Source organism: Barbus barbus, assembly GCF_936440315.1.
Source record: "Barbus barbus genome assembly, chromosome: 1".
Lineage (NCBI taxonomy): Eukaryota > Metazoa > Chordata > Actinopteri > Cypriniformes > Cyprinidae > Barbus > Barbus barbus.
In genome coordinates, this window is record NC_136729.1 from 2,737,382 (window position 1) to 2,750,177 (window position 12,796).

At 39.6% G+C, this 12,796-nt stretch overlaps 4 protein-coding genes and 1 pseudogene across 5 annotated transcripts; all 5 read right to left on the reverse strand.

The window, feature by feature from the left end:
- Nucleotides 1-528: 528 nt before the first annotated feature.
- On the reverse strand, nt 529-900 carry LOC306883972 (histone H2B-like; annotated as a pseudogene). The gene has a single exon. The product of its transcript is annotated as a histone H2B-like (transcript).
- Nucleotides 901-2,012: 1,112 nt separating this feature from the next.
- On the reverse strand, nt 2,013-3,489 carry LOC306883197 (histone H2B). Its single transcript, XM_079438317.1, has one exon. The coding sequence runs from the start codon at nt 3,461-3,463 to the stop codon at nt 3,089-3,091; it is 375 nt and encodes a 124-aa protein (XP_079294443.1). The 5' UTR covers nt 3,464-3,489; the 3' UTR covers nt 2,013-3,088.
- Nucleotides 3,490-4,716: 1,227 nt separating this feature from the next.
- On the reverse strand, nt 4,717-5,127 carry LOC306881683 (histone H3.2; the record flags this gene model as incomplete). Its single annotated transcript, XM_079435883.1, has 1 exon — nt 4,717-5,127. The coding sequence occupies one exon, from the start codon at nt 5,125-5,127 to the stop codon at nt 4,717-4,719; it is 411 nt and encodes a 136-aa protein (XP_079292009.1).
- A 668-nt stretch (nt 5,128-5,795) lies between these two features.
- LOC306882466 (histone H2A-like) lies at nt 5,796-6,179 on the reverse strand (the record flags this gene model as incomplete). Its single annotated transcript, XM_079437090.1, has 1 exon — nt 5,796-6,179. One exon carries the CDS (start codon nt 6,177-6,179, stop codon nt 5,796-5,798), a length of 384 nt encoding a protein of 127 aa, XP_079293216.1.
- A 523-nt stretch (nt 6,180-6,702) lies between these two features.
- Nucleotides 6,703-7,351, reverse strand: LOC306880899 (histone H1-like; the record flags this gene model as incomplete). The annotated part of the gene is made up of 1 exon (XM_079434705.1): nt 6,703-7,351. Exon 1 carries the CDS (start codon nt 7,303-7,305, stop codon nt 6,703-6,705), a length of 603 nt encoding a protein of 200 aa, XP_079290831.1. The 5' UTR covers nt 7,306-7,351.
- Between the last annotated feature and the right edge of the window lie 5,445 nt (nt 7,352-12,796).

The window sequence follows — 12,796 nt, forward strand, 5'->3', positions numbered from 1 at the left end:
CTATTTATTTCTAAACATAGTTATTTTTGCATCTAACAGTTTCTTAATTTTATATAAATGACTTCCTTTAGTGTCTGTACAAGCACACAACTCTCATTATTACACACATTCTGCAATAAGTATTTGATAAAATAGCCTACTGCCATGACTGCAAATGTAAATGATCAGTAGAAAACAGAAGATTACGTGAACATACATAATAATTGAGTTATAGACATGTATTGTGTCTGTGTGAAAGACTATTGTAAAATGGGTTTTTGAGTGGAAAAGACTTTAAATCTTATTATGGGGGGAAGGGTAAATATAAAATAACTTAGTTTTAATGTTTCAGTGATTTAATCAGTAAATCACATTCATCGTAAAATGCCACAAACATCATAAATAACACAAAGCTATAATCAGTACCATGATATATAACGATAGTTACTTTCATTTAGGAAAAGCAGAAAGAGATTGCACAATATAATATCAAGCTCTTTTAAAGACAGTATGGGTGGTCTTTGTGTGCCTGATCAGATGAGCTGATCTTTACTTGGAGCTGGTGTACTTGGTGACGGCCTTGGTGCCCTCAGACACGGCGTGTTTGGCCAGTTCCCCGGGCAGCAGCAGACGCACGGCGGTCTGGATCTCTCTCGATGTGATGGTGGAGCGCTTGTTGTAGTGAGCGAGACGAGACGAGACCGGCGATGCGCTCGAAGATGTCGTTGACGAAAGAGTTCATGATGCCCATCGCCTTGGAGGAGATCCCGGTGTCAGGATGAACCTGCTTCAGCACTTTGTACACGTAGATAGCATAGCTCTCCTTCCTGCTCTTTCTGCGCTTCTTTCCTCCTTTGCCGGCGGTCTTGGTGACGCCTTCTTTGAGCCCTTCTTGGGCGCGGACTTCGCGGGTTCAGGCATGATACTCAGTTCAGAATAAACCAATCTTGAATAACTCTATTGCTGGAACACAAGGGCTTTTATGATGATGAGGGTCTGAAGAGGGTCCAAAGTATCAGGGATGGAGGAGCAGATGTGGCTCTTTACAAGTCTCTCAAAAACCTCCATGACTATAGATGTGAGGGCAACTGGGCGATAGTCATTCAGGAAAGAGGGTTTATTGTTCTTAGGCACAGGGATAATCAGGGCTGGACTGGGACAAAAAATCGGCCCTGGCATTTTGGCCCAGACCGGCCCACTACATACGATCAAAATACTGCCCATCTTTGCACGCTTTTGAATATGTATACCAGCTCCTATTCCATAAATGCACTAAAGCCATATAATAATAGGTAGAAAAGAGTGAGAATTGATGCATTAAAAACTTCTAAAAAGTGTAATTTATTAATATAATAAAACTATAATCCACACGGATGAATCCTAAAACTATAGGCCTATATAGTTATGACATCCTGTGTGTGTGCCTGTGTGTTTGAGGGAGAAAGGGAAGAGACATGATAAATTGTTGATCAGATGATCACTGTTTCCCATAGTATAGCATTAAATAAACTGTAAACTTACTTAGTCAAATTTGTTAACTCCTTGGATGAACCTTTAAAAGCATAAGAAGGCATCGTGTGTGTGTGTGTGTGTGTGTGTGTGTGTGCGTGTGCAGTGGTGTATAAAGTACCCGAAAGCCACACTCAAGTAAAAGTACAGGTATCTTACCAAAAAAGGACTTTGGTAGAAGTTGAAGTCTTCGTTTAGAATATTACTGGAGTAAAAGTCTTAAAGTATATGATATTTATTGTACTTAAGTACGAAAAGTATTTTTAAAAATCTTATTGAAAGTAAAAGTACAAGTAAATGCAAAATGGAAAAGCATGAATATATATATATATATATATATATATATATATTCATGCAGCTTTAGTAGCAAGATTGTATTCAGTTTGAACTCTTTCTTCCATTTTGTATTTTTGGGTAAGAATAAGAAGCACTTCATCTGGTACTTAGTGTCTTTCATTCCAACATAAGAAAACATTTCTGGAATCTGCATCTGAAATAGCATTAAGATGTATGTATTTACACAGTTTATGTATCTCACTGAATCATGCAGTGAAAGAACACACCCGCACGAGCTAACGTTAGTCTAACCTAGATGACTTTAGGTAATGTAGGTGTTTTGTTTGATTCTTGCAATACACTCGTTAAAACAACAATTACGAAATTATCGCAGACGATATATATTGCACACCCCTATAACAAAGGCTATATAATAAATAAAGGCAGTTATAATTGTTTTTGGTATTGACTTTTTCAAGTTACTTAAGTAAATTTCTCTTTCACTTGCCCGTCCAAAACATTCACTTGTCCCGGACAAGCGTTAATGTCGAGCCCTGTGGTAACCACAAATTAACCATGGTCTTCCTACACTAACCATAGTTCAACCACAGTATTTGTGGTAAAACTATGGTTATACAAATGGTAATCAATGTGCCAAAAAGCCACGGTTACTACATTTTTACTATAATAAAACCATGGCAAATTTTTATAAGGGAAGTAAAAGTTAATACAACTCTAAAAATGATATTTCATTGTGAAATCTTCACTGATTTTAAAATACGTTTTAATATTCTTAGTAATATTTCAAGTCAAACATTTGCCAGGCTGAGGAAACTTCTGATTATCTGAACAATTGTGTTTGTTCATTTCTCAGTCATCGTATTGCATTGCATTTTTGAAATTGAGGTTTGTTCATAAAACCCAGCAATAAAATATATTACTAAAACATCAGGAGACACAGAGTGGCAACTGATATTTATATCTCAGAATTATAGAAACATCAGCATCTGCACCAAATCGTGCCTATTTGAGCTTCAAATTATATCAAACGATATGAGCCACAAAACCCTGGTGTACCAAACTAAACAATTAATTTGTTTCGTCAAAGTTAACAAAAAAAAAAAAAAAGTAATATAACTTAATTTCCAAACGGGTTGTCCAAGAAAGAAATAAAGTCTATTTAGAAGCAATCAATACAAAGTAACTAGTAATGATAATTTTTCACATTCGGGAAAAGAAAAAAAAGACTCTGTAACAAGCTCTTTTAAAGACAGTATGAGTGGCTCTTAAAAGAGCCTTTGTGCCTGATCAGATGAGCTGATCTTTACTTGGAGCTGGTGTATTTGGTCACCGCCTTGGTGCCCTCAGACACGGCGTGTTTGGCCAGTTCCCCGGGCAGCAGCAGACGCACGGCGGTCTGGATCTCTCTTGATGTGATGGTGGAGCGCTTGTTGTAGTGAGCGAGACGAGACGATTCACCGGCGATGCGCTCGAAGATGTCGTTGACGAAAGAGTTCATGATGCCCATCGCCTTGGAGGAGATCCCGGTGTCAGGATGAACCTGCTTCAGCACTTTGTACACGTAGATAGCATAGCTCTCCTTCCTGCTCTTTCTGCGCTTCTTTCCTCCTTTACCGGCGGTCTTGGTGACGGCTTTCTTTGAGCCCTTCTTGGGCGCGGACTTCGCGGGTTCAGGCATGATATTCCGTTCAGAATAAACCAATCTTGAATAACTCTATTGCTGGAACACAAGGGCTTTTATGCACTGCCCTATGCTAATTTCAAAAGGGGAAATCCGGGTCTTTGATTGGGTATCTCCATTGGACTGACCCACAGAATGTGTTGATTGGCCACATTAAACTTTCTTTGATTCGCAGTACAGCCAATCAGTTTCTTTAAAGTGTTAGTCCCGCCCATCGCCTTATGTTTCACATCTACCATCCGATTCGGTTTTTTGTTTAATTTTCCCGCTTTTTGCGGAAATGTATTAATAAATGAAATATTGCTAACAGTTTCATGGTTCGATGTAACTGCGTGACACACAAACACAAAAAGTAACTGCTGCAGATTCTGTTACTGTAACATTTTAACAGCTGCAGGTTGTTACTAAAAAGCGGCCATTGACTTCAAAACACACGACACATTGTGTAATTTTGCAAATACCATATTTACAACACTTAATTGCATTCAATGCAATTAGATTAGCCTAATAGTGTTGTTGGTATGTTACCGTTAAAATTATATCAGGCAAAATCAATCTTGTTACTTCAGAAGTTACGTTACATTTCACAAATATGAACACAGACCATTTACAAATTCGCTAGTAAAGCTCTGCACGGACCCGATAGAATTACACACTAATCTACTGCAACACTTTTGAGTGTTTAGCACACATTGCTCAAAACACCAATTCGAGCGTGCACTGGTTAGCAGCACCAGTTTTGACATTTGTCGAACTGGCTAGAGAGGTTTAGACTTTTCGCCCCGATACTCTCTCAGATAAACGGCCGCAAGGGGGTGAAAAATGAAGCAGACAGTGACATCCAGTTCAAGCTTCTTCGGTTTTGTTTTTTTACATTAGTAGTAGAGATCGAACGTCATAAACTTACATATAAAAAGACAAATTTGAATCAAGAAAAAGTATGTTTCCAACATAGTAGCTAGGCTTTCTCCATAAATGAAAGCAAAGAATGGTATGGTTTTGAATGCCGATTGAATACACACTGCCTGATTTCTAAACGTTGAAGTCGTTTCCTCATTGCATATTATGTTTTCGTATATTGACATGAAATTAAAGTCAAATTATATTTTAAATCGTCTAAACGCAACACCTAAATTAATTAGACTTTACACATGAAAGTAGTTCACGTAACTCAATGGAAATCCTCTCTCAGACACATTTAGGTGGCTCTTAAAAGAGCCTTTGGGGTTTTATGTCTGAAGCAGCCGGATTTAAGCGCGCTCTCCGCGGATGCGGCGGGCCAGCTGGATGTCTTTGGGCATGATGGTGACCCTCTTGGCGTGGATGGCGCACAGGTTGGTGTCCTCAAACAGACCGACCAAATAAGCCTCGCTGGCCTCCTGCAGGGCCATGACAGCGGAGCTCTGGAAACGTAGATCCGTTTTGAAGTCTTGAGCGATTTCTCTCACCAGACGCTGGAAGGGCAGTTTGCGAATCAGTAGTTCAGTGGACTTCTGATAACGACGAATCTCTCTCAAAGCCACCGTACCGGGCCTGTAACGATGAGGTTTCTTAACGCCACCGGTGGCAGGTGCACTCTTACGAGCGGCTTTAGTAGCCAGCTGCTTCCTCGGGGCTTTGCCTCCAGTGGATTTACGAGCGGTTTGCTTGGTTCTCGCCATTATTTCACAGCAACACTTCAAACAGTGAGAATAAACTGAAGTAATGACTACAAGGCAACGCTTATTTGAAGCCTTGGACTGCGTTGCGCTCATTGGACAGCACAGATTCAAACATATTTGATTGGTTACTGTCTGGCGTTTCTAAAAGACAGTTGACCAATGAATGCGCGTCTCATATTTTCAAACAAGGGTGGTTCCCGCCTAAAAAATGTCCTCTATTCTTGTTCTCTTTGTGTTACATGAAAACAGAATAGCGAAATAAGTCAGATCCTGTGATTGTTTTTTAAACCTTCCTGAATGTGTGGAGCTGGATACTTGGAACTACGTTAACTCTTTTATATATCGGTTTACCCGCTTATGTCCCTTTGGCCGTGTCAAAAGAGTATTTTCAGAATACACACTAAATTTTTAACGGTGTTGTATTGAAGATTAGAGGAACGTGGCGCTTGTTTAGGAACCACATATACATATTTTCACTTAGTTTTAGAGAAAAGAACAAATGAGAAACAGTTAAAAAGTTGATCACACATATACACACATTTTTTTTTTTGTTCTTTATTAATCCGTGTTTATAGAAACTCAAAGACTGGATAAAACAAAATCTCTCTTACGGAAAAGATTAGATGGCTCTTAAAAGAGCCTTTGGTTTGAAAAGAAACTGCATCGGTTTATTTCTTGGCGGGTTTCTCGGTCTTCTTGGGCAGCAGCACGGCCTGGATGTTGGGCAGCACGCCGCCCTGAGCGATGGTCACTCGGCCCAGGAGTTTGTTCAGCTCCTCGTCGTTGCGCACCGCCAGCTGCAGGTGACGGGGGATGATACGGGTCTTCTTGTTGTCCCGAGCGGCGTTTCCAGCCAGCTCCAGGATCTCAGCCGTCAGATACTCGAGCACAGCGGCCAAATAAACCGGAGCACCTGCACCGACGCGCTCGGCATAGTTGCCTTTGCGGAGAAGCCTGTGTACACGACCGACGGGGAACTGCAGCCCTGCTCTGGAGGAGCGAGTCTTGGCCTTAGCGCGGGCCTTTCCACCGGTTTTACCTCTTCCACTCATTATAGATCAAGACTATTTCAAAGAATTATCGGAGAGAAGGCTGCGATGTGACTTTTAAAAGAAAGTGTGCCAGTCTCCTATTGGCTGGAGTTTGAAGAGATTCTAAGCCAATCAGTGAACCTCCCTCCAAACCCAACCCCCTTCTGCTGTTTACAACTCTCTAGTTTAAACGTGTCTTAGCTTATTTTTGTGTATGTGTACCTTTATTTCGTTTTCTTTTCATTTCTTTGATTCTGATTATTTTTTATCTTTAAGGACATTTATATGACATTTTATGTATAAAGCACTTTACTGTTTTTTTATTAAATGTGCTACACGAATAACCCTGCCTTACCTATTATTTATTTAATTGTCTGGTTTTAATAATAATAATTTGACTTGAAGCTGTATTTAAATTATTTTATCAATAATGTCCAAATTATGGACATTATTGGGCAGATAACCGAGGAAATAATGCTCTCTACTTTGAATTAGTGAGTGGCTCTTAAAAGAGCCGTTTTGATAAAACATTCAAAGACGCATTTTATTTCTTTTTGGCTGCTGTCTTTTTAGGCTTGGCAGCTTTAGGTTTCGCCGTTTTGGGTTTGGCTGCTTTGGCCTTTTTAGGGCTCTTTGCTGCTTTCTTAGGAGTTGCTGGCTTCTTTGCTTTTTTGGGGCTCTTCGTTGCCTTTTTAGCAGCGGGTTTCTTGGCCTTCTTCGGGGATTTCTTAGCGGCGGGCTTCTTAGCGGCTGCGGCTTTGGGCTTCTTAACGGCGGCTGGTTTCTTGGCTGCGGGCTTCTTGGCTTTAGAAGCGGCTTTCTTGGCGGGTTTGGTCTTGGTCTCGGCTTGTTTCTTGTTGAGCTTGAACGAGCCGGAGGCGCCGGTTCCTTTGGTCTGGACCAGAGTGCCTTTAGTCACCAGACTCTTGACGGCGATCTTGACGCGGGAGTTGTTCTTCTCCACATCGTAGCCGCCGGCAGCGAGCGCTTTCTTCAGGGCGGCGAGAGACACACCGCTCCTCTCCTTGGATGCGGACACAGCCTTCACGATGAGCTCGCCGACGCTCAGACCGGTCCTCTTGCGTTTAGCTGCTGATTTCTTCTTGGCTGCCTTGGTCGCGGCAGCTGCTGGAGCGGTTTCTGCCATGATCTCTCTGAACTTATCTGGACTCCAACTCTGACTGTAAACAATAATGAATGAGTCGCTGCTGAGCGGCGCTGCGCACTTAACTACAGCATGAGAACCGTGTAGACTCAACCAGCTCTGCTCAGTGTCTGTGCTCCTCCACGAGCGACTGGTGCTTGTGTTTTCTCCTTTCATATTTTGAATAAAATTGAAGTCGTTAAGTAATTTAGTCGAGTAAAACCAACATATACATCGAGTAGAGGTACTGAACTTTATTTAGAGACCAAAGATTGCTTGAAGGGAACATTTATTTTAATACCGTCAGATCAAATCCACGGCGTGTGCATGGTAATGTACAAGGTTGCATGTCCTTTTTCATGTTATTTTGTGTGTTAACAGTGGTGAATATTTGAATGTGTCATCCGTGTTTTTAACAAACACTTTGACAATGTCTTTAATGAAAGAAACCTCGCGGAGGGATTTGTGGAGTGTTTTATTCAGATGTTGTTTGGGTCAGTTTGAAGCACACGACACACCTTCATCTCCGGGCACTGTTGCGCTGCTTTATTGATACAAAACCCCCGATTAAAGCTCAAACTCAACACCTGATCACATATGTCATTACATAGGGTTTTTAACCCAGATTTTTTATTTTTTTTTGAACAGATGAATAAAGCTAATTATTTTTTTTGTGTGCGAGCGTTTGCTACAATAACATAAATGAAGCTGGAAGGGAAATGCACATTTATTTTTTTCACATACAGGTGCTGGTCATAAAATTAGAATATCATGAAAAAGTTGATTTATTTCAGTAATACCATTCAAAAAGTGAAACTTGTATATTAGATTAATTCATTACACACAGACTGATCTATTTCAAATGTTTATTTCCTTTAATTTTGATGATTATAACTGACAACTAATGAAAGTCCCAAATTCAGTATCTCAGAAAATTAGAATATTGTGAAAATGTTCAATATTGAAGACACCTGGTGCCACACTCTAATCAGCTAATTAACGCAAAACACCTGCAAAAGCCTTTAAATGGTCTCTCAGTCTAGTTCTGTATAGGCGACACAGTCATGGGGAAGACTGCTGACTTGACAGTTGTCCAAAAGACGTCCATTGACACCTTGCACAAGGAGGGCAACACACAAAAGGTCATTGCTAAAGAGGCTGGCTGTTCAGAGCTCTGTGTCCAAGCGCATTAATAGAGAGGCGACGGGAAGGACAAGATGTGGTAGAAAAGTGTACAAGCAATAAGGATAACCGCACCCTGGAGAGGATTGTGAAACAAACCCATTCAAAAATGTGGGGGAGATTCACAAAGAGTGGACTGCAGCTGGAGTCAGTGCTTCAAGAACCACCACGCACAGACGTATGCAAGACATGGGTTTCAGCTGTCGCATTCCTTGTGTCAAGCCACTCTTGAACAAGAGACAGCGTCAGAAGTGTCTTGACTGGACTGCTGCTGAGTGGTTCAAAGTCATGTTCTTTGATGAAAGTAAATTTTAGCATTTCCTTTGGAAATCAAGGTCCCAGAGTCTGGAGGAAGAGAGGAGAGGCACATAATCCACGTTGCTTGAGGTCCAGTGTAAAGTTTCCACAGTCATTGATGGTTTGGGGTGCCATGTCATCTGCTGGTGTTGGTCCATTGTGTTTTCTGAGGTCCAAGGTCAACGCAGCCGTCTACCAGGAAGTTTTAGAGCACTTCATGCTTCCTGCTGCTGACCAACTTTATGGAGATGCAGATTTCATTTTCCAACAGGACTTGGCACCTGCACACAGTGCCAAAGCTACCAGTACCTGGTTTAAGGGCCATGGTATCCCTGTTCTTGATTGGCCAGCAAACTCGCCTGACCTTAACCCCATAGAAAACCTATGGGGTATTGTGAAGAGGAAGATGCAATACGCCAGACCCAACAATTCAGAAGAGCTGAAGGCCACTATCAGAGCAACATGGGCTCTCATAACACCTGAGCAGTGCCACAGACTGATCGAGTCCATGCCACGCCGCATTGCTGCAGTAATCCAGGCCAAAGGAGCCCCAACTAAATATTGAGTGCTGTAGATGCTCATACTTTTCATGTTCATACTTTTCAGTTGGCCAACATTTATAAAAATCATTTTTTTTGCATTGGTCTTAATTGATATTCTAATTTTCTGAGATACTGAATTTGGGACTTTCATTAGTTGTCAGTTATAATCATCAAAATTAAAGGAAATAAACATTTGAAATATATCAGTCTGTGTGTAATGAATGAATCTAATATACAAGTTTCACTTTTTGAATGGTATTACTGAAATAAATCAACTTTTACATGATATTCTAATTTTATGACCAGCACCTGTATGTACCAATGCTTTACTATTATGGCATATGAAACAACAGCAGCAAACATAGTTTGGAAATATTAAAGTTTGCTTCAGGAAGTTTTCAGTTGCTACCTTTTTAGGAAATAACTCACAGACTTATTCACAAATGACTTTTGGAGGTTTTGTGCATGATTAATATTTTTTTCCATACAAGACTTCAAATATTACATCATTATTTCACAATTTCAAACAGCATCACAAATCAGACAACAAGAAGGCAGCAAACATGACATTATCAATGGTTAAGATGTATATTATCTGCCTTTTTGCCATTTCATATTGACTGATGTGACCAAATTAAGGAGAGATGTGTGTCGTATCTTGTTTCATCCTAATTCTATTTATGGAGGTCATAATGTCATTTTTTTAAGGCACACGTCAACCCACGTCAGCGCCCACAGCAACTGTCAGAGAATGTGTGTCAGTTGTGCTTTGACATGTTTTCCACTGCTACTCTGTGGGTGTGACAATTCACACTTTAATCAAGTGGCAAAACAATCAAAATACTTGTTTAGAGTTGAATACCAAGAAAGACTTTTGCTTTCCGGTCCCAAACCCATCTTCCGAATTCCTGTTGAGATAAAAAAAAGTCACACAATAGCAATGCTCTCCCACATATTTCGCTATTCTAATCGCACTTATACCTGTATCCATTGTAGTTGCAGTGGGTGAGTATATATTCAGGCTTTATACCATCATAACCTACAGCCTGAACCACTGAATAGTGAAACCACCCTTGAACTGAGCCAGTATTGATTTAAAACTGAATAATATCATATAAATGTTTCATAGCCTATATGAAATATAGAAAGATCTCCATTGTAAAGATCTAATCTAATATTATCATACATCAGGGATGCCCAAACTTATTAAAACTGATCAAATTGTCAGTGGACCAGACATGATTTAAATACCCTTAAACAGTTGTTATGAACAGTTGAAATCACCCACAAATACTTAGTAACATTTTGTGTCTTCACACTTCCCTTTTCTCTTGTTCTGAGAAACTGGCAAATCAGCATATGGCAAAACTACCTTATTTGACCAGTCTGACTATAATTCATAATGTGTGCCTTAAACGATCCGGATAAAGCCCTTGTTTAGATGCAGCACTGAACTTAATCCCTTCTCATTCAGTCTGAACGTTGTGTCCCTTCCTAACAAATCATCAAGTACATGTATGAACATGAGAGATTTGTATGTTCTTATAATTTATACAGAAACAATGAATCATTGATGTTCTTACTAATCATGTACAAAATTCATTATACTAACAAAATACGGACTGTCAGGGGTATTAAGTATAAAAAAGTCATAACCACATTCATGCTTTTGGCAAATTATACTTTTTGTGTGTACGATTATTAAATTCTATAAGAAATGAAACTAAATTACTTAAAGAATCTTCCATATTATCAAAAAAAACCACAGAAGACAGGATGACACAATTTACGTGGGAATAATTTTCTTCCTTGTGTTTGTACAGGAAGTGTTGAGTCTATAAAACAGCCTGTGTTTTTGACAGCGTGTCATTAATAGATCAGAATGGACCCCAGTCTACTTCCTCTAATGTTTTGTGAGTATCATTTTCTCATTTATGCATTAATTTCTTATTTTGTGTAGTGAATCAGTGTTCATCTTTCATCATCTCCCCCCGCTTTCACAGACTATGTTTAAGACTAGTCCTAGATTAATGTAAATGTAAATGTAAATCTTAGCTTTTTCAACTGAAATAAACTTGCAATGACTGATCTTAAAATAAATTAGTGCCTTTGTTTTGTCTCAAGATGCACCCTAGTAATGTTTTTTTTCTTGGCACGTTTCTAAAAATGACTTAAATGTCCCAATTGAACTATGGCCTAATCCTGGCTCAGTCCGATATACTTCAAACGAAATCGAAGAACGAACGGATATGATGTCATTTAAAACAAAATCAGGCCGAAACTAAGTTCTTTTTGAGTTTGTTTTGGCAGTTCAAAATAGCTCACCAAAGCGAGCTTTCTGGGGGAGTTCGTTTTGGCTCCTGAACACCTTTGAGCCTCCAGCAGCGCGCGGCGGGGGTGTCAGAATGTTCGAAAACAGTATCAGCGCTCAGTCTTTGAAAATGAAAACGAACTTCATTTGAAGTAAGCCCTGTCTGTGAAACCAGGCCCTTATGTATTTAATTTATGCTTTCTTTCATGCTGCTAATAATCTTAATATATCCATCTGCAGATACTGCAGATAGCCTACTCCATGTGATATCTTTGTGTGAAAGACATGTGTTGCATGTAGCTGAGTGAGATCAGTGTGTTTATCATGTTCTGTACTCTTTGGAAGTTTGTTTTCTTCAGTAGATCTCGACTAGCAGTCAGTGCATATAGTCTTTGTTTGTGGTGTGATGTTACTGACCACAGTGATGCAACTTCCCATGAAGCACTGATGGTATACAAAATAAGATCGTGTCATGCGTTTCCCTTCACACTGCATCATGACAGCATCACAAAGATATTCTTGGCAATCTACAAAGATTTTGTCTTCAAGTCACTTCCTCTTTCACCCTCCGTCACTCATTATTGACTCACTCCATTGTTGATAGATCTGAAAGAATAGAGATACATTGAGTTGATTTTATAGAATATGCTAAATACCATTGTCACCGCTTGCACTTTACTATTTTTAATTCTTCTATAAAACAGCTCTCTCACACACTAATCAATGGTGATTTAAACAATGCTTCTCATGTGGAATTCCTTTTGAAATGTTTAAAAGATATTCATATAATAACCCTATATATTTAGAAGCAACTAAATCTATTAATTCATCAATCAATGTAATTGTCTCTTTTGGTTTTCAGTGCTGATTTCAAACATCCACCCTGGACAAACTCAAGGTGAGTTATATTTCTTAAAATCTTCGCACATTTATATGTTATGTCATTTTTAATGCAAAGATGACATTGCTTGAGATGTCTTTGTTATGGGCTAGGGTTAGGAGTAAGGGTAGGGGTATGGGGTAGGTTAGGGTTAGGTAAAATAATGGCATCTTTGCATTAAAAATGACACAACTGAGCAAATGACAGTTGTCATAAACATGCATAAAACCTCCTTCATATTCATGACGGTGTGGGGTGGTGAAGACACAGTGGATAAGACAC